Raw genomic sequence first — 22,231 nt, forward strand, 5'->3', positions numbered from 1 at the left:
AATATTCGATGGATTACTCGATTACTAAAATATTTGTTTATAACAGCCCTAAATTCATCCATCTTCATTTGTCTCCACAGATCCGTTTCCAGTTTGGGCCATAGTTCTACTGGTTCTACTGGTTCTACTGGTTCTGGCTCTGGTTGCTGCTGCAGGAGTTTTTTATTCCTGGCTCCACTGGAAACCAGGTGAGTCTCTAGAACGGTGTAACCCATAATGCCTTTGGTCAGTGTCTGCTCTCCTCCACAGCAGCTCCTGGTGCATTGTGGGTCAGCAGCTCCCGGTGCATTGTGGGTCAGCAGCTCCCGGTGCATTGTGGGTCAGCAGCTCCCGGTGCATTGTGGGTCAGCAGCTCCCAGTGCATTGTGGGTCAGCAGCTCCCAGTGCATTGTGGGTCAGCAGCTTCCTGTCTCTCTGTCAGCTTGAGGACAAACAGAACCTAAAGAGTCGGTGAGGATGGAGCAGAGCTTGGTGGGTTGCTGCCAGGCAGCAGCTGGTTCCACTTCTTCACCAGATCAGGGGACATGGACACATGTCTCTGTCCTCAGAGAGTCCTCCAGGAGACAGAGAGTCAGGGAGGAGAGAGTCATGAGACCATCAGAGCTGTATGTCCAACCAGGGCCGGTTCTTGGCATGGATACATGAAGGCACAGGCAGAAATGTGAAGGGGCATCATAATGCCTACATATTATGCTCCATAATATTAACATTGTTGACTTGTTTTCTTCATGGGATTGGGATAAATTGTGTCCAACCCAACAACAAGAAAACCGTACCCTAAAGCAGGGGTCCCCAAACTTTTTCCTGAGGGCCACATAACTTTTCCCTTCTCTGCTGGAGGTTGGAGTCAGTTTGTAACAGAAAAAGTGACGATTGCAGGAGCCTAAATGTAAAAATATTTTGTTTTCCTGAAAGCACAATCAAATAACCCTCTCTGGGTTCTTCACAGAAAAAATCCAGGAAGGATTATTGTCCGTATTTTCCAAACTATGAGCCGCACCGGACTATAAACCACAACCCAAAGTTGTTTTTTTTTAACCAGTAAACATCCACATATAAGCCGCAGATTTCTCTGCTGCTCCAGGTTTTCCAGCGATGCAGCAGCAGCAGAGGGGCGGACAGCCAACATCTAAGTCATAACAGGTCAATTGAATATCACATTTATTAGGATTGAAAAATAAAAAATTGCCAAGTTTAGATTTAACTGAACTGATTACGGTAGTTTCCAAACGGAAACTGTAACAGTAAAAGTGCTGATCCTTCGTGTTGCTACTAGCATGAGCTAAATCAGAGGTCCCACCTTTTTATTACCGCGGACCGTCAAGACTTGGACATTTTGTTGAGGCCCGGGAGGGAGAGGGGGATGAACCGTCAGATAACATGTTGGTGTTCCTGCTAAATCCTGAATATGCCCTATTTAGGTCGTCTTGGCCCTTTTATCGCAGCCTGTGGGGTTTACCTTGACTGGGAACGAGAAAACAGCTCACATATCGAGCAACTGAGAGTCCAGTGGATATCGGAGATGATATGTGGAAATGTTTATTGTTATATGTAAAGGTCGTTATTATATATGTTTATGTTTATTCAGTTAAAAATGTTAACTATGAAAAAACACAGTCACCTCCAAATCATAGTGCAGCAAATAGAGCAGCTGCTCCCGCTGTCTTTTATCCACCGCCTTTTCTTTTTGTTTCTTTTATCTCTTAAAATGTCTCCACAAACTGTCACTATTGAACTACATAATCATCCGTGTTTGGTTATTCTAAATTCCTGCTATGTTGGGGGTTTTACTGGATTATCCTCTGGAATCGGTTCGTGTTGCTCCTGCCTTGAGGCTGGACACAAACCGATCGAACCTGTTGGACTTTTATCAGCTCTGTGGTCACAGAGGTTTGGAGAATCGGCCGACATCCTTAAATCTTTCCGTCTAAACCAGACTTAAGACTCACAAGCTCTACTCATCTCCTCTCACCCAAACACTCCGACTCTGGTCGCTATGGTAACGTTTATATATATCCCTTCAAAATAAGATACAGATGCGCCACAAAAACGAACATTTTACTTTCGTGAAAATTTTAGCTCACGATAAAGACTAACGGAGCCCTGAGCTTGTTTCTCTGCAACGAGACGGTCCCATCTGGGAGTGATGGAGATAATAACACCCGAAGTGTTGCTTATATCCACAGCCTGCTTGGTCTCTACGTGGTGAAACAGTTTGAAGCTTCATTGCCTCATTAGCAGCCGGTCGCCGCATGTTACGCAGAGCGGCTTAATGTGGGACTCACCTACCAGTCCGGGATAAATCCATCCTCCTGTCTCTTCTCTGGGCCTTTTCCCCTTTGCAAAGAAACTTTCCAAAGACATCTGATCCTTTTCTTACTCATTTTGCTGCTTGTGGGCTCAGTGTTGGCGCACAAGTAACAGAGACTTCCAATAATTCACTTCCTGCTAAAGAGCCCCCTGGTGGTTGAAGAAAAATTCACATATAAACGGCTTATAGTCCGGAAAATACGGTAAATGAAAAAAAAAAACTCTGAATGCTCTCTGGTATTGTTCAGGGGGCCAGACCAAATGTGGAGGCGGGCCGGTTCCGGCCTGCGGGCCTTAGTTTGGGGACCCCTGCCCTAAAACCTTTAAAATTAAAGATACTCTTCATCCAAGATTGAACAACCAGCAACATAACAATTATCTACTTTGATGGTCTTTATCCAGTTATATATTTTAAACTAATTTGAACCTAGAGACAATCAAAATTTCAAACAGGATTAACAAACAGTATGGCTTATGCAGAAGTTTTTTGGTTAGAAACTGAACGCCTCAAAAGTTTTTCTTACCACTCCTATTTTCCTATTTTTCTTCACATCTTGCATAGCAGAGGACTTCAGCCATGCTCCTGTGTGGTACCAGGCAGGATTGAATGACATTAAAGATGCACCAAATGCAGGCTTTGGTTGGCTACCCAGCATTGGCTGAGATGGTGCACAGTCATTTAAATCAGGGGTTGCAAAATGTTTCTATCCTTTGTGCAGGAATATGTCATAAAAATGTTTCTAGCACCTTCATTTATACTCCAACTTCTATAACTTATGGATTAAATTAAAGCTGAGAAAATTACTGATACCTTAATAAAATATATGTACAGTTTGGTTTCTGTCAGTACTAAAATGCAATAGAACACTAAACAAACTTTATACTGGGCAATTAATTTATTTTACATAATTACTGCTGTAGAAGCTACTCAGACAGTACAATGTGAGTGAAGCAACATTGAAACAATGTCAGGCAGAAACATTGAATCCATGTTGAAGCCTGACATTGAAACGAAATTGAAAGTGGTCAGTGACTTTTGTGGAGAATCCTCCGTTCTCATTGCTAAGTTCTTGATGTAAAAGGTTGAGGAAGAGTCAGTGAGTTGATTAAATAAATTCCAGTTATTAATATCAAAATGCAGCCGGTCCATTTCTCGTGTTGCCTTTATGAGCTAGCAGGACAAATTGGCATCAAGCAAAAGCTTGTCATTCTCTTTTTAGCCTCTATCTAAGCTACACCCTAAGTAGGGTGTTCCCTAGTGTGTCACTTACTTTAACAAAGTGTTTCTCAGTCCTGGTCCTCAGGCCTCCTGCCCTGCATGTTTTAGGTGTTTCCCTTTTGCTACACCTGGACTGAATCTGTGGGTGATTCCCTAGTAAAAAACAAAGTATACTTTAGTGATATTTAAATAGTATTAAATTACAATTTTTAGTATACTCAGTATACTTTAACATACTTTTTTTGGAACAACTTCAAATTGTACTTAGTACACTTTAAGTATACTTTTTTATGTACTATTTATATATTTTGAGTGTACTAATTCTGTCATAGAATTTTATGTGTTGGTAACAGCAGATTTTGTTGTTGAAAATGTAGCTAGCTCCTCATAGAAAAAACAAACTTACATCATGAAGACGATGTGGAGGTTCATCCTCAGAGCTGGTTGGTGATCTGGTGGAGCAGAGCTGCTTCTGAGACAGAAAGTCTTTAGGTTTCTAACACCCGATTTATCTACTTCCTCTCTCATCTTCATTTGCTTAGTTAGGCTGCAAACATATGTTGAAGATAAAAACATTGATGAACGAGTTAGAACAACAACCTCACAATATCAAAGTCTCTCTGTCATATGGCGCTTAATTAAAACCAGGTTAGTTTATGAATTAAAGTATAAGTCGCAGCAAACAGCCTCCATGCAGTTATAACATGAATGATTACTATAGTAATAATCATACAAGTCACAATAAAATTAAAAAAAATAATTATTTATGAAACCAACGTAAGTTATATATCTTTACTGCACTATTTAATGAAATTAAGATAATTAATAAGCAAACTTACCACCAGCTAGCAACACGTTAGCAGCCTTCGTCCCTCCGGGCTCCTTTTGTGACACACATTTCATTTCCATCGGTTGTTGTCCCGTTGTGTTGTCATCCAACTCGGATTAGGACGTCACCAGCTTGAATTTACCAAAATTAGTAACTATTGTCAAGGCCCTCTCTACTTTTAAGGCAATATTATGCGAGCAAAAATGGTGAATTTGAGTTTTTTCTTCTCTGTGGCGTTTTTTAAATAAATGAAAGTGTGCAATACCGCCACCATCTGGTCTGGAGTATGAACTGGAGCTAATGCCATTGATTATAGGTCTTAAATCATATCTGAAAATGGATTGGATACTTTCTTAGACAACATTACATCATGATTATAATTGTTTTATTCTTTGCAATTTTAACAAAAATAGTAAAAGATTATTAAGTCACCTAAAAGGCATACTTTTTATGTGCTTAAAAAGTATGCCTAAAATTATATGAAAAGTACTTTATAGGTGCCTAAAGACAAACTTCTGCATATGTATTAATTAGTTTTATTTTGTAATCAGGTTGCTGCGTGTTGCAGACTTCTGCCCAGGTCCCTCTTGAAAATGAGATCTGGATCTCAACGGGGTTCACCTGGTTAAATAAAGAAAATTTGAAAAAGGCATATTTTATTAGCCTAAAATTTACACTGAGATGCAATTTAAAACAGTGAAATTAATAATTTAAAGTAGTGTTAAGTGAATTTTCAAAAATTCTATTTTGAGCATATATTTTAAAACATACACAAAATATATTTTAAATATACTTGAGCAAGTGTATATTTACACTTAAGCAAATATATATTTTGTTCACTTAAAGTATACTTTTATTTAATATATTAAAAGTGTATTTTGGTACAGTTATGTTTAAGTGTGTTTAGAGTTCTAATTTCGAAATTGGTATAAGCATACTTTTAGTATACTTCAGATATACTTATAGATAGTACACTTAATACTTAGTATACTTAACGTGTACTTTCACAAATGTAAGTGTGTTTGAAATATACTAAAGTATACTTTTTTCCCCCCTGGGTTAACAGACTTCTGCAGTTCTTGATGGCTGCAGACAGGGGCGCTGCCAGAAATTTTGGGCCCCCTGAAAACAAATTAGATTGAGCCCCCTTTCACAGCTGCTGTTACAATTATTTGAGTCTATTTGACCCATAAAAAGCGTCACAATTTTAAAGGCTTCACCTGCCTTGCTTTCTTTGATTCAATACTGATAATTAGCACAATATTTACTGCTCATGAATTTAACACCCAACAGTCCCACATCCTGTATGCATTTAGGTTGTTTAAATTTCTTCTATTAGTTTTAGATACTGAAATGTCTCTACCCACGAGCAACAGTCTAAAGCAACATGCAACTACACATAAAGCAATCCAGACTTTTAAAAATGCTAAGTAGTTGCATTTTATTCAAGCTGCAGTACATAATTTTAATAAAAATGTTTTCTCCATATTTGTTAAAGCTGTCACCATGTCAGTTTTTTATGAGACAGATAATCTGTGAAAACAATCAATCTCCTCCATCTCCTCCCTGAATTATTATTACTGGTTAAAGTAATGAACCGTTCTGACCAAAACAACCAATCAGAACAAATAGGACACTCTTAGCGCTGTCAATTAGCCTCATTCACTTACTGCTAAATGTGCTACTGGGGGAGAAACAACTTATCATTACAAGAAACCATTTATCTGCCATCATTGGTAGCTATGCTAACTAAACTGAGCATTCACAGTTTTAATCTGCACAGCTCTGTGCTATGCTAACTGCAGAATAGCACAGAGCGTGGGAGAGGAAGGAAGAGCAGCACCACATGAGATTGTGATTGACAGCACTAAAACTCTCCTGCCACTGACTGGTTGTTTCTAGAGAACCCTGGGAGAAAGCAGAGGAAATAGATTTTTCACAGATTACCTCTCATACCATAATGTCACAACATAATGACAGTTTTAAAAAATACGTGGAAAAAAAATGTATATAAAAGTTGCATACTGCAGCTTTAATTTCACTCAGGAGAGAACGGGTCAGGAGGGACGTGGGTTAGAGCTGCTGCTGACTGACTCATCTATTAAGTGGTAAAACGTACAGGGAACAAGTTAAATATATGAATAAGTTGGTAATTTTTTTCCTTAATTCATTAGAAGCTAGTGAAAAGGAGACAAACAGTAATCTGTAGCTAAGCTAATTATGCTAAATGTTTGATAATTTCACAGTCTACTCACCTCTCATGGAGAAAAACTGGGGTATAAATTAACACTCTTGCCTTTTTCTCTCTCTCCCTTTCTGTTTTTTGTTTTTGAAAACCCGATTTTATAGCTTTTCTTAGCAGCATAGTAACCGCCACAGTCGTTCATGTCTTCCACTGTCTGCAGCTAAACAGCGTCACGGTGAAGCTCTCCAAGCAGGAACAAACCATTTAACGCAGATGGGGGGGTTCAGGGGAAATATGGATGTGTGTTTTATGATCTGGGAGTGGGAACATTAAACTTTTACTGCTAAAACAATCTTTGAAAATACAATATGATTAATTTTGTAATTGACAGGGTCCTGGGTTTTTTTTTTAAGTTCTATGAACAAAAAATAAATTATTAAATTGTGGAGGGCCCCCTGCTGGTCAGAGCCCCACAAATTGTCATCACTTTTACACCCTTATATTGCGTCCCTGGCTGTAGAAGGGTTCATCTAAAACATGCAGAGCAGGACTGAGGACTGGAACTGAGAAGCTCTGCTTTAACCTGAGCTTTGAGGACGTTTCCTAACATGTCCTTTCCTTTAGCTTTAGCTCTGCAACTACCTAAAAGAGATGGAAGGAAAACACAGAATTATTTATTCTTAACACTTGCATGTTGAGTCAACTTTAGGGTGTCGACCATAACTGACACTGTATCAGTGTTGATTCATCCATCATCTGAATGTGGATCTGCATGCACATGTGAGTTGATTTTATATTGAATGAAAGTTAAGGAGTCAATCCTGATTCATGTACATTTTTGGTCTACATCATAAGATTCTAGGTGTTGCACCAACTACTCAATTCTCTCTGCAATGACTTTTTTTGGGGTCAGCCAACTTGTCGCAATCACCAAACAAAACAGATTTTTCCAAGAAAATGAAAGAAGGTGAACTAGGTGAGTTCGTCAGATAGCTCAAAATATATATAATTAATTTACCAAAGAGAAACTAAAAATTCCAGCTAGAGCTACCGAATAGGGGCGTTGCATGGTGCAGTGGTGCAGTGGTTAGCGCGGTGCCCCGCATATAGAGACTGTAAACCCCCGTAGTCTGGAGTCTGACTCCCATCCTCGGTTCGCTGGGCCCGTGCCTCTCTCCCTCACCCACCTCTCCCTGCCCACTTCCTGTCAGATGCCTGTCAAATAAACTACTTACTGAAAAAAGAGGAGAAAAGTGGATCAATAAGCTACAGCTAAAAACAGGAGGTGCAGAAACTAACAATACCAGTTTGCAGCACCACTTTCTAACAGGAAACAATCGCATCGTTTAAATTGTATTTTCAAATATTTTATTGGACGGTAACTTACAAAGCCAAGCATTCATAAGCTAAGACATATTATTTTCATGCCCTAGCGTGGTTGTCCTCAGAGCGCTAATGTTGTTAGCAGCTAGCTCAGTGCCGAGTCACGGACAGAAAATATAAAGTTTATTCAGTGGGACTTTCATGCTAAGAAAAAAAGCTAAATAAATTAAATAAAACCTATCCAGCCATACAGTCACAGCGAGCTGTTACTGTTCCCCACATGCTTCGTGTCTGGACACTGTTAGGAAAATAAATTTAAAATACGCTAGTTTTTAAACTTAACCATATGTACAATATTATATAAAATTATCAGCATTTTAAAATAAGAAAATTGGGTTCCAAATTGCCTCCATGTCACTTTAGGTTATACAGCAGGGATCTGGTTTTTGATGAATTGCTCAGGCAAGAAATGGAGCAAGGTCTGGGTGAAAAATAAATCTCTCGTAAGATAACTGGGGTCTATATTCAAATGTTTAGAAAGGGAGGAACTGGGAGAGATTCCAGATGTTGAACTGGCATGAGAAAATCCTGTTTGAGAATGACCTTTGCTCTCTCTCTGACCTTTGCTCTCTCTGACCTTTGCTCTCTCTTTCTCTTCATCTTTGGTTTTGAATAGGTCTTAAAGAAGGTAACAAAACTAGACCATCCCATTTAAGTAATTTGAACTGCTTAGAGGTTTAGAAGGAGAGGACACACCTTCAATGCATATATTAAAATTAGGATGACACCTCTTAATAAAAGTCTCCCCCTCACAGCAACAAGCCGAATTGCTTTGTTTGCATCCACGAGCAGTTCCCAAAGGCGCCTTTGCTTTTCTCTTATTTTTGCATTTTGTTCATTTTTCTACTTTTCTCAGGTAATTAATGTCTGTTTATGGTTTGGACATCTTGATGGTTTGGATGTGATGCTGATCTGTTTTTCTATGCATTTAATTGTCTGAGTAAAACTCTAGATATGTCTGAAGTTGAATGATGACTGGTTGTTTTCTGTGTGGTTTCCACTGTGTACATGAGGAACCCTGGATTCTAGGGACACTAGAGAAAAACAAGGAAAGAAGTTTAACATTTTATTCCTCAAAGTCAATAACACGAACTATACTGGCCAAACACGAACATGGAGGTTTCTGTAGATCGGAGCGAATCGTTGACCTACAATGGACCTGAATCCATCAATGACTCAACATTAACGTACAACTCCAGCATGAATTTGAGTTTAAAGAAGCTAAATAAATTATTTACCAGGAGATTAAAGCTCATAAATAACATGGTTAGTTCGTTGTTAGCGATAGCATCGTTATCATAGACTAAAATTAAAATAGCACAACTCACTACTCACCCAGCAGAAACAAGTCACATCCATCTGATGCTGCTTTTGATCCTAAATGAAACCTGTAACTAAATGATTGATTCTCCAGGCTTTTGAAAACTTTCTTCTGGCTCATCGTATAACATGAGGTCTGCAGGTAGTGATGCGTTTCGCCTCGATGCGAATAAATCCTCACGATTATAAGAGAAGTCTTTTTAACCGAGATAATACGGATCATATCCTAAATATACACATATTCTTTTTAGATGCCTCGTCTGTTCCAGCCAATTTAGGGCGTTAGCTACTGTTGTGATCAACTTTGCTTTGTTTTGAACCGGAGAACTCCCCTTCTGGCCCTCCATCTGAATTTCGCGTGTCATCCGGGTCACGTGACTGAAACCCAGCTATAAGCTGCTGGTATCTCCGTTGCTCTCGGTTTTCCACAAGGCGCAGCAGAGGGTCAATTTTATCTATAAAGCTCCCTTCATGTTGGAGGCATCTTGCTGGAAACGCATAATAAATGGTATTTCTGAACTGGGTTTGGGTCAGAAGCCAGGGTCTTTCATCTTTTCTTCACTTCCCTGGACTAACCAGGGGAGTCATTGCTCATGTTCTTTGCTTACCGTATTTTCGGACTTTAAGCTGCTACTTTTTTCCAAAGCTTATGTCAGACTGACATGAGCTTTGCAGCCTTTAACCCGGTCCGGCTTTCCGTGGATTTTTCTTCAACCACCAGGGGGCTCTTTAGCAGGAAGTGAATCACTGGAAGTCAAATTTAGCTATCGGTCTGCATTGCCAGATGCAACATGAACTTCTTCCTCTGGTTTCCGTGATGAGTTGGTATGAATTTAAAAACATTTCTCTGTCGTTCCTGCTGCTAGCATGTGGTTGTTCTAAATGAAAATCAGCACTTCCTCCTTTGATTTCCAGTTTTGACTTCCAATGATTCTCTTCCTGCATGTGAGGACAAGGCTTTTATTTATTATGTCAGTTTTGGTCCTTCATACGCAGTGGGATCTTTGTGACACTGTGTTTCAAAGCTGCTTGGAGGCTCATTGCATACTGAATGCTGATTGGCCGTTTGCTCACGGCAGAGGGTTTGAGTTTGAGCTTTACATTGGCTGCAGAGACAGGAGACGTTCGCAGCCTGTTCAGCGTGTTGCACAGTGAGATGTTTCATTACTTGTGAGAGGCTTCATGGAGGGGACAAATGAAGCGGATAGCTGTCCTCGTGTCCAACTCATCTTGTCCTCTGTTGTCTCTCAGTCCAACAGGTGGAGGTGGAATCAGGGACAGCGTCTGTCCTGCTGCCCTTAAAGGTCCCACGTTTCCCGTGGTTCTGCATATTCAGACTTCTGCAGGTGGATAAAGTGGAGTGGATGGACGGAGGCAACAGGACAGTCCATGTGAATCAGAACGGTCATAATCAGCCTGAAGAACAGAACTGGCTCTACAGAACCAGAACCAAGATGGATGAAAACCTGCTGAAGACTGGAGACCTCAGTCTGACTCTGTCATGGCCGACTGATGAAGACGAGAAAACCTACATCTGCAGCGTCTACAGCAGGAAGGGAGACATCCTGATGGAGAAACAAGTCTGGCTAAAGGTCAAAGGTCAGTGGTTTAAATGTATTTTTAGAGACCAACCAGAAGAAATGTTTGGACCAGAACCGGTTCCATCTCTGAACTGGATCAGTTCTGGTTCTCTCTCATGAACTGTTTGACATTGACATGTAACTGGTTCTGTAACATTTAACCCTGACCTTCATCAGAACCGGGCCTCAGAGGTCCAGAACCTCCAGCTGGTTCTGGAAGGTTCTGGATCTCTGCTCAGCTCCAGAACCTCCTGGTCCAGTAGCTCCATCAATCCGTCCAGAACTCAGAGCTTCATGTCCATGTGGACTGAAGGATGTCCTAATGTGGGACAGAACCAGAACCCTGACAGAACCGGCCTCAGTCCAACTGGACCTTCTGTCTCCAACAGAGGACAGGAAGTCCTGAAGTTCTGCTTCCTGTCCTCTGATTGGTCCACTCTGAAGAGACGGAGCAGCCTGTCCTCTGCTGGTCTCCATGGAGACGTGTCCTCGTCTTTCTGCCAGTCTGAGTCCAACTGGAGACAAACGATGGACAGAACCAGCTGGACAGAGTCCAACAGCTGCTGGGGACAGTCTGCAGCTTCCTGCTGTCCTCACTGAGGACATTCTGTCCACCTGCTGCTGGTTGGACACAGCAGAGACAACAGTGTCTCTGTTCAGTGGAGACATGGGACACATTTCAGATGGAACCAGTCCAACATGTTGGACCTTCATCCAGTCAGAGGACATGTCCTCAGAGCTGCTGCTGTCTGTCCAACTCATCTTGTCCTCTGTTGTCTCTCAGTCCCAGAGGTGGAGGTGGAATCAGGGGTGGAGTCTGTCCTGCTGCCCTGCAGAACCACAGAGAGTCTGGATGGAGACGTTAGAGTGGAGTGGATGGACGGAGACAACAGGACGGTCCATGTGTATCAGAACGGTTCTAATCAGCCTGGAGAACAGAACCAGTTCTACAGAACCAGAACCAAGATGGATGAAAACCTGCTGAAGACTAAAGACCTCAGTCTGACTCTGACATGGCCGAAATATGGAGACAGAGGAATCTACAGCTGCAGAGTCTACAGAGACGGAGTCGTCCTGATGGTGAAACAAGTTCAGCTAAAGGTCAAAGGTCAGTGGTTTAAATGTATTTTTCCAATCAGCTGATTGGTTCTGATCAGTAGTGATGATTGGCTGATCAGAAGGTCAAAGGTCAATGTGATGTAATGAGTGATGAAGATGAGGAAGCAGAGCAGGAGGAAGAGGTCCAGGACAGACGGGGACATAGAGTCCAACAGATAGATAGATAGATAGATAGCATTTATTGTCATTGAACAGAATTCGACGAAATTTCCATTGCAGCTCCCGTGCAGGAGGTCAAATATATACAGTATAAATAAGCAAACACACAATAATAGTAATAACAATATATACAACTAAATTAACTAAAAGCACTCAACCATACCAGAGAAGTAGCAGCAGGTCCAATTATGGCAAGTACAGATAATGTAACAGTGCAAAGTGCAGAACAATATGGCTGTGTGGTGGAGGGGAATATATATGTGTGACTGCGAGGTTATGATATATGTTGGAGGGGGGGAGGGCAGGGAGTAATGGCTCTGACGGCTGTGGGGAAGAAACTGTTTCTCAGTCTATTTGTTGTAGTCCGTATATTCCTGTACCGCTTGCCCGATGGCAGCGGCACAAACAGTCTGTGACCCGGGTGGCTGGAGTCCATCGCTATGGATCCAGCTCTCTTCTTGAGAGCTGCTGGGGACAGTCTGCAGCTTCCTGCTGTCCTCACTGAGGACATTCTGTCCACCTGCTGCTGGTTGGACACAGCAGAGACAACAGTGTCTCTGTTCAGTGGAGACATGGGACACATTTCAGATGGAACCAGTCCAACATGTTGGACCTTCATCCAGTCAGAGGACATGTCCTCAGAGCTGCTGCTGTCTGTCCAACTTATCTTGTCCTCTGTTGTCTCTCAGTCCCAGAGGTGGAGGTGGAATCAGGGGTGGAGTCTGTCCTGCTGCCCTGGACAATCACAGAGAGTCTGGATGGAGACGTCAGAGTGGAGTGGACGGACAGAAACAACTGGAAGGTCCATGTGTATCAGAACGGTTCTGATCAGCCTGGAGAACAGAACCAGTACTACAGAACCAGGATGGATGGAAACCTGCTGGAGACTAAAGACCTCAGTCTGACTCTGAGACGACCGACATATGGAGACATGAACCTCTACACCTGCAGAGTCTACAACAGAGACGGAGTCGTCCTGATGGTGAAACAAGTTCTGCTCCAGGTCAAAGGTCAGTGATTTAAATGTATTTTTCCAATCAGCTGATTGGTTCTGATCAATAGTGATGATTGGCTGATTAGAAGGTCAAAGGTCAATGTGATGTGATGAGTGATGAAGATGAGGAAGCAGAGCAGGAGGAAGAGGTCCAGGACAGACGGGGACACAGAGTCCAACTGCTGCTGGGGACAGTCTGCAGCTTCCTGCTGTCCTCACTGAGGACATTCTGTCCACCTGCTGCTGGTTGGACACAGCAGAGACAACAGTGTCTCTGTTCAGTGGAGACATGGGACACATTTCAGATGGAACCAGTCCAACATGTTGGACCTTCATCCAGTCAGAGGACATGTCCTCAGAGCTGCTGCTGTCTGTCCAACTCATCTTGTCCTCTGTTGTCTCTCAGTCCATCAGGTGGAGGTGGAACCAGGGGTGGAGTCTGTCCTGCTGCCCTGCAGAACCACAGAGAGTCTGGATGGAGACGTTAGAGTGGAGTGGATGGACAGCAGAGACAGGAAGGTCCATGTGTATCAGAACGGTTCTGATCAGCCTGGAGAACAGCACCAGTTCTACAGAACCAGAACCAAGATGGATGAAAACCTGCAGGAGAATAAAGACCTCAGTCTGACTCTGAGACGACCCACATATGAAGACATGGACCTCTACACATGCACAGTCTACAGAAATGGAGTCGTCCTGATGATGAAACAAGTCTATCTCCGGGTCAAAGGTCAGTGATTTAAATGTATTTTTCCAATCAGCTGATTGGTTCTGATCAATAGTGATGATGGGCTGTGTAGAGGCTAAGCCAAGGCTTTAAGCCCTGAGGTGGTACACCAAGGTAAAGTTGACGCGCTGCAATACTTATCTGCTGAATTAAAATCAGAGCCGTCTTTGATCTTAGTGCAGGTGATCCGTTTATTTTCCACGATTCTCAGCAATAATTCCTCCATCATGTTGTCAGCCGCACAGCGTTCAACATGGCGTTAGCGATCAAAACCTGTTCCCCCCTTCCAGGTGGAACACACCTGTCCTCATCCACAAAGGTTCTTACCAAAATAGACCGATCACATGACCCAACACCATTAGGAATACAGTTATTCATAATCTGCTGCTACAAGCTGATCAGAAGGTCAAAGGTCAATGTGATGTAAAGAATGATGAAGATGAGGAAGCAGAGCAGGAGGAAGAGGTCCAGGACAGACGGGGACCAGAGTCCAACAGCTGCTGGGGACAGTCTGCAGCTTCCTGCTGTCCTCACTGAGGACATTCTGTCCATCTGCTGCTGGTTGGACACAGCAGAGACAACAGTGTCTCTGTTCAGTGGAGACATGGGACACATTTCAGATGGAACCAGTCCAACATATTGGACCTTCATCCAGTCAGAGGACATGTCCTCAGAGCTGCTGCTGTCTGTCCAACTCATCTTGTCCTCTGTTGTCTCTCAGCCCAACAGGTGGTGGTGAAATCAGGGGTGGAGTCTGTCCTGCTGCCCTGCAGAACCACAGAGAGTCTGGATGGAGACGTTAGAGTGGAGTGGATGGACAGCAGAGACAGGAAGGTCCATGTGTATCAGAACGGTTCTGATCAGCCTGGAGAACAGGACCAGTTCTACAGAACCAGAACCAGGATGGATGAAAACCTGGTGGAGAATAAAGACCTCAGTCTGACTCTGTCATGGCCGACATATGGAGACATGAACCTCTACACCTGCAGAGTCTACAGAGACGGAGACGTCCTGATGATGAAACAAGTTCTGCTCCAGGTCAAAGGTCAGTGGTTTAAATGTATTTTTCCAATCAGCTGATTGGTTCTGATCAATAGTGATGATTGGCTGATCAGAAGGTCAAAGGTCAATGTGATGTAATGAGTGATGAAGATGAGGAAGCAGAGCAGGAGGAAGAGGTCCAGGACAGACGGGGACACAGAGTCCAACTGCTGCTGGGGACAGTCTGCAGCTTCCTGCTGTCCTCACTGAGGACATTCTGTCCATCTGCTGCTGGTTGGACACAGCAGAGACAACAGTGTCTCTGTTCAGTGGAGACATGGGACACATTTCAGATGGAACCAGTCCAACATGTTGGACCTTCATCCAGTCAGAGGACATGTCCTCAGAGCTGCTGCTGTCTGTCCAACTCATTTTGTCCTCTGTTGTCTCTCAGTCCAAGAACAGGTGGAGGTGGAATCAGGGGAGGAGTCTGTCCTGCTGCCCTGGAGAACCAGAGAGGATCTGGATGGAGACGTTAGAGTGGTGTGGATGGATGCCATAGGCAGGAAGGTCCATGTGTATCAGAACGGTTCTGATCAGCCTAAAGAACAGAACGAGTTCTACAGAACCAGAACCAAGATGGATAAAAACCTGCTGATGAATAAAGACCTCAGTCTGACTCTGAGACGACCGACTGATGGAGATGGAGGGAAATACACCTGCAGAGTCTACAGCAGAGACGGAGTCGTCCTGATGATGAAACAAGTTCAGCTAAAGGTCAAAGGTCAGTGGTTTAAATGTATTTTTCCAATTAGCTGATTGGTTCTGATCAATAGTGATGATTGGCTGATCAGAAGGTCAAAGGTCATCAATGTGATGTAATGAGTGATGAAGATGAGGAAGCAGAGCAGGAGGAAGAGGTCCAGGATGGTTCTGGTCGGTTCTGGTTGATCCAGAAGAACCGACTGGATCAGTTCTGGTTCTGTTACCAGGAAGAGACGAAGCAGAGGAAAGAAAACAGGTAGAAAGATGAAAGAGCAGCTGGAAGGTGTTAACTTTGTCCTTAACACCATCCAGCTGCCAGTTCAAATCCCTCTCAGTCTCTCTGTCGTTGTCCTTTAACTAGGCCCTTCTTCTCCTCGCTCTGTCAGACTGATGCTGCTGCTTGTAGCCACCAGAGCAGCTGCAGCTACTGCAGTAGCTCAGCACATCACTGGGTGAATGAGTGAATGCAGAGTGAATGCAGAGTGAATGTAGAGTGAATGCAGAGTGAATGCAGAGTGAATGTAGAGTGAATGTAGAGTGAATGCAGAGTGAATGAATGAATGCAGAGTGAATGTAGAGTGAATGTAGAGTGAATGTAGAGTGAATGCAGAGTGAATGCAGAGTGAATGCAGAGTGAATGTAGAGTGAATGTAGAATGAATGAATGAATGTAGAGTGAATGTAGAATGAATGCAGAGTGAATGTAGAATGAATGAATGAATGCAGAGTGAATGTAGAGTGAATGCAGAGTGAATGCAGAGTGAATGTAGAATGAATGATTGAATGCAGAGTGAATGTAGAATGAATGCAGAGTGAATGCAGAGCGAATGCAGAGTGAATGCAGAGTGAATCCAGAGTGAATGCAGAGTGAATGCAGAGTGAATGTAGAGTGAATGTAGAATGAATGAATGAATGCAGAGTGAATGTAGAATGAATGAATGAATGCAGAGTGAATGTAGAATGAATGAATGAATGCAGAGTGAATGTAGAATGAATGTATAATGAATGAATGAATGCAGAGTGAATGTAGAATGAATGAATGAATGCAGAGTGAATGTAGAATGAATGCAGAGTGAATGCAGAGTGAATGTAGAATGAATGAATGAATGCAGAGTGAATGCAGAGTGAATGCAGAGTGAATGTAGAGTGAATGTAGAATGAATGAATGAATGCAGAGTGAATGTAGAATGAATGAATGAATGCAGAGTGAATGTAGAATGAATGAATGAATGCAGGGTGAATGTAGAATGAATGCAGAGTGAATGCAGAGTGAATGCAGAGTGAATGCAGAGTGAATGCAGAATGAATGTAGAATGAATGAATGAATGAATGTAGAGTGAATGAGTGAATGCAGAGTGAATGCAGAGTGAATGCAGAGTGAATGCAGAGTGAATGCAGAGTGAATGTAGAATGAATGAATGAATGCAGAGTGAATGTAGAATGAATGAATGAATGCAGAGTGAATGTAGAATGAATGAATGAATGCAGAGTGAATGTAGAATGAATGAATGAATGCAGAGTGAATGTAGAATGAATGCAGAGTGAATGCAGAGTGAATGCAGAGTGAATGCAGAGTGAATGTAGAATGAATGAATGAATGCAGAGTGAATGTAGAATGAATGAGTGAATGTAGAATGAATGAGTGAATGCAGAGTGAATGTAGATCCTCTTGGATCCTCTGACTTGATGAGTTCAGGTCGTTTACCAACATCTGATCCTGATGCTGATTGATTGTCTCTCTAACTGTCCTCTGTCTCCTCAGCAGGGACAGACCAGGACCAACCAGAGGACACCAGGATGTCACTGATGGCTGATCAGTCAGTCTGATCAGGTTGATCATCTCTGATCATTGATCCAGTCAGACTTTGGCTCAGAGCCGATCTCAGTGAAGGTTCTGATGGACCAACAGAGACACTTCCTGGTCCTCTGGTCCAGTCTGCAGCCTCTGATTGATCACTATTGATTATTGATGACAGAATGAAGATCTGAAGGAACTGAATCATTTCTGCTGCCTGAGGAACCAGTTCATGACTGGAACTGGAACTGGAACTGGTTTGGATCCATCAGGGAGGAGGAGAGTCCAGTCTGACCAGAACCACCTCCTCCTCTTCGTCTTCCTCCTCCTACTGCTACCCAAAATCTGAACGTTTTGCTTCCAGTCTAGAATGTGGATCTGTTAATTAGGGCTAAACCAATTGAGGTTTTCTGGCTGATTGCCGATTACAGATCTTTAAAAATCTGACCTGCTGGTTCCAATTTTGGCCAATACCATTTTTTTTTCTCTGAAATGTCGCTACATGTGGGGAGAAAATTGCTGAGTTGGCAACAGTCTGTTAACTACAAACATAAGCCCTTTTCACACTGCAGGGTCTGGCCTGACTCGATTCGACCCGGTCCCATTGGTGCTATGGTCCTGGTCGTTTTGCATTGAGGAGGACACGTCACGTAAATCGACTCGTTGCTAAAGCTACCGAGGGGATCTCTCCAGCGACCGCAGAACAGTTTTCTTCTTGGGTCCCGTCCCAGTTTTTCTGTATGCGCTCATGAGCGAGGAAGGGAAACATTTACCTCAGCTTCACATTTAACCAAAAATAATCTCATCTGAATGTCATCTCTGAGCTGGACGCGCAGCCAGCTGAACTATCGCTGCTCCAGGCAGGATTTCCCAGCTGGAGCAACGCAAGATGCGAAAATCCCGTTTACATCCTGAACGATTTCTGATCGGTTCTTTACTGAAATGTTATTTTCATTTGCCGTTAAAATCTTTGGCTGAAGAGGCGAATCTAATCCCAGTGTAGAGTAAGAACAGATCATGATGGGAATTTATTGATGCAGCATATTGTTGACAGCCATGGAGAAAGTCCAGCGCTCCTCTGATCCAGAGATCTGGTCTTTGTCCCGCCCCCACAGCCAATGAACCAATCAACAGCTAACTCCAAACCGGCCCGGTCTGGCCGGCCCGATTGGAACCGCAACAGGGAGCCGGGCGGTACCAGGCTGGAAGTGCTAATGTAAAAACGGTTGGTCGACCCGGGTCCAGCTGTGCAGTGTGAACGGGGCTAGACAGACCTGACCTGGTGGGCCGGTCTGCCAGTCGAACAGAGGCTGATCTTCACTGAGGAAGATGAGATCGGCTTCATGTGTAAATATCGGCTGATCACCAATACTCCAAAGTTAAAGAAATCAGATCCAATAAAACAACTGGCAGATAAATTGGTTCACCCACTTTTGAAAGAAAACCTGAAAATATTTTCTCCCTTTATGGTTTATGAAAGGTCCAGTTACACTTGTTGCATTTATTAATCTTTATTAGATTATAATGCAGACAGATTATTATAGTCCTGGATTATAATCTAACTCTGAGGTTTCCAGGCTGAAAAACATTGAACACCCTAAACTGTCCATTTGGTTTCTATTGCTATATGAATGCAGGCTTATTAATGTGCTTTCAATACAAATAATAGAAGCTTTTTTATTTTACATTTTTATTTTAAACATAATTTGAATATAAAAGTGAAGACCTACTAAAGCCATGAACTGTTACTTTGCATAAAATGCAGAATTTTAACTTAGAGATTTCTGCTCACTAAATATCTTCACTTCTGACTGAAATGTAAACTGAACAAAAATATAAACTCTCCATGTCATATAAGAGTTTTATGAACATTTGTGTTAACAATATACAGAGAAACTCAAAGTATATTTTCACTAATTCCTGATCTCGGCTCTGATGACATCATGGTTCGGCTGTTTGTATCAGATTAACAGACATGATGGGGTCAGGATGAGGATCTGATTCTGACCCTGTTGGCTTCCCGTAGTTTACAGTCTGAGGTCTGATGTTGCTCAGACAGATCAGCTGTGTGTCTCAGATGGACGATGAGGGGATGATGAGGATGTGGAGGATGATGAGGGTCTTCAGCAGAGCCAGTCCGGTGGTCTGATATCAGACTCTGAGCCGATCAGCTGCTGCTGGACGTCCCTCCATCCAACACAACATCTGAGGCTTTATGACACAATGTGACACTTTGGGGCCTTTTATTGTCCAGCTGCTGCTCATTTTGTCTGGTCACCCAGTGGACATGTCCCACAATGCACTGGGAAAAACTCACTGAGTATTAATGCTGACTGACAGCAGGCTGGACTAAAATTATAGAAACATTACAAAATATCAGCAAATGTTCATTTACAGTTGTTAACTCCACATGGCAACAATATTTGACATATTTATATTTTTGTTCAGTGTATTTTAGGCCTGAAATATATTTTATGTCTCATTTTATTCATTTCAGGGCTGTTGTAAAATAATATTTTAGTAATCTGGTTCTCTATAGATTATTTTTACGATTAATCAAGTAATTAATTAATCACCTTCTTACCGTTCGCTCCGAAACGGTTTGTGGGAGGAGAAAAGCAGATGAAACCCTGGAAACTTCAACGTCATGCTGTTAGCACTTAGCAACAACTCAGAGGTGGAAGTGAGAGGCTGCCCACCACAAATGATGACCTGGGCGAAACACCATGTGCTGAATAATTTAACGAAGCTTCAAGTTGGATCAGTTTTCCTCGAGGAATTTTAATAATCGAGGTTCTGGAATCATTCGAGGAATCGTTACATCCTGATTAATTTGTTGTATGTTACATTCATGTTAATGTTTTAAAAGACATAACCTTGAATTTTAAACCCCCACATTGATAACCTTTAATCTGACTTATTACCAAAAGGTCATTAAATAATTTGGTCACTAACAGAATTATTCCATATTTAGTCAGACGTTACTGAGGCTCTAGACTCAGATTTTCTATGTTACCAAATAGAGTGTTCATATTCTGTGCTTGTATATCTATAATAATCGTTTTTGCTCATGTTTTTGGATGTTTTTATGTCTTGTGAATGTTTTCTATGTATATTGTATTTTGCTCGGCACTTTCAGGCTGAATGAATCCGTCTGGTTTTTGAGTTAATCAGGATATCTAATATCTAATTTGTTTTCTCTGATCAGTATTCAAGTTCTCATGACCATCATCATGATCTAAAACTGGTTTGTTCACCAGTAGATGTCACCAATATGATCCTTTTGCATTAGAAAAGAATCAAGAGTGAACCTTCATATAGAAACAGGACAAATCCATTTATCTTTCTTACATAAACTTTGTATCAAACTTTTCATTCTGGTGACTCTGACCAGTTCAATGACATAAAACCTGTTTATTGTAAAATATCTATTTTGAACAATGAAGTTGTTTTTGCAGGTGATCAATCAGGTTCTGCAGTAATTGTTTAAACATCAGAATAATTCCTTTTGGATTATTTCTAATGTGTTTACTGCTTTTGTATTTATCATTTTCATATTTTACTTGTCCAACACAGCCTAGTGCTGCTTCAGTAGCAAATATCTTCATGTAAAAACCTGTTTTATCCACAACAGTAAAATAACTCAGTAGCTTCTTCCTGATCCTCTGTCAGGCATCACTCACAAAGCATTCTGGGATTTGTAGTCCTTTCTGCTCTGGATGAATGATTACCTTGATGTTACTTTGTAGCATCTCTGTTCTGATGTTAAAGGCAGAAACTTATTCTCTTTAGGTTTCTTTGGTAAGTCAGTACAGCTGAATAAATGACCTTTAACCTCTCTGCTCTGTTTCCTCTCCTACAGATCAGACAAACATCACAGCTCATCCTGGACAGAACACATCTCTACCATGCAGATCTCCTGATAATAAACCTGTTGCAGTGGTAGAGTGGATCTGACCTGATCTGGGGTCAGAATATGTTCTTCTGTACAGAAACGATCAGCTTGATCTAGAACAGTGTTTTCAACCTTCTTTGAGCCAAGGTACACTGTTTTAATTGAAAGAATCTTGAGGCACACCACCAACCAAAAATGTAAACAAAGATACTCTGTAGTCGCCTATATTATATATATATATATTATATATATATAATATATATATATTATATATATAATATATATATATATATATATATATATATATATATATATATATATATATATATATATATATATATTATATATATATAATATATATATATTATATATATATAATATATATATATTATATATATATATATAATATATATATGGTCTTCCACCCACGCATTTAATTTCAGTGGTGATCAGGGGAAATAATTTTACTAGTGGTTTGTGAGTGCGTGTTTCTATTGAGTCTTGATTTTCTTCAAGGGTTCAAGAAGAACTGGCAGGAGTTTACAGAAACTCCTGCCAGTTTCTTGTGTTTATGTGTTCCTATAAACACATCCTATGATGTGTTTATAGGAATCAAATAAACACAAAAATGTATTTTTATCACATTTTACATTTCTTATTTCAAATTGCACGTTACATGTCCATTTCAAAAATACACCTGAACAGGGCCACAACAATGTGGTCTTAAATTTAAAGAAGTTGTAGAAAACTTCAGTGTTTTACAAACTAATCCACAAGCATTCTTATAGCCAGAATACAGAAAATAATTCTTATTCTGAAAGAAGCAATAATATTTGGGAAAGATTTCACTGTTACAATATGAAGATTTGCATGTACAAAATGTCAATATCTGTTTATTTTACCCATCTAGTGTGAAACCTGTGCATATTTGGATGAAAACAGCTGATTTCCTGGCAGAAATTGAAGAAAGA

The 22,231-nt window shown here is 41.4% G+C and overlaps 2 protein-coding genes across 3 annotated transcripts in view; one reads left to right on the top strand and one right to left on the bottom strand.

Annotated features, from left to right (window-relative positions):
* Positions 1-22,231, bottom strand: part of LOC106906657 (putative high affinity immunoglobulin gamma Fc receptor IB) — a 75,624-nt gene that overhangs the window by 35,217 nt on the left and 18,176 nt on the right. The gene's annotated exons all lie outside the window — the stretch shown is intronic.
* Positions 84-20,535, top strand: LOC106912078 (butyrophilin-like protein 2). 2 transcript variants are annotated; one of them, XM_088015593.1, is made up of 8 exons: positions 84-188; positions 10,498-10,845; positions 11,611-11,934; positions 12,794-13,114; positions 13,505-13,828; positions 14,547-14,870; positions 15,261-15,590; positions 17,333-20,535. In XM_088015593.1, the coding sequence occupies exons 2-8, from the start codon at positions 10,611-10,613 to the stop codon at positions 17,395-17,397; spliced, it is 1,923 nt and encodes a 640-aa protein (XP_087871719.1). In that variant the 5' UTR covers positions 84-188; positions 10,498-10,610; the 3' UTR covers positions 17,398-20,535. The 2 variants fall into 2 exon arrangements, with proteins under 2 accessions (XP_087871719.1, XP_087871718.1); XM_088015592.1 differs by lacking the exons at positions 84-188; positions 12,794-13,114 and having other exon boundaries at positions 10,501-10,845.

Source organism: Poecilia mexicana, unplaced genomic scaffold, assembly GCF_051168715.1.
Source record: "Poecilia mexicana isolate PSO_F unplaced genomic scaffold, ASM5116871v1 scaffold_18, whole genome shotgun sequence".
NCBI lineage: Eukaryota > Metazoa > Chordata > Actinopteri > Cyprinodontiformes > Poeciliidae > Poecilia > Poecilia mexicana.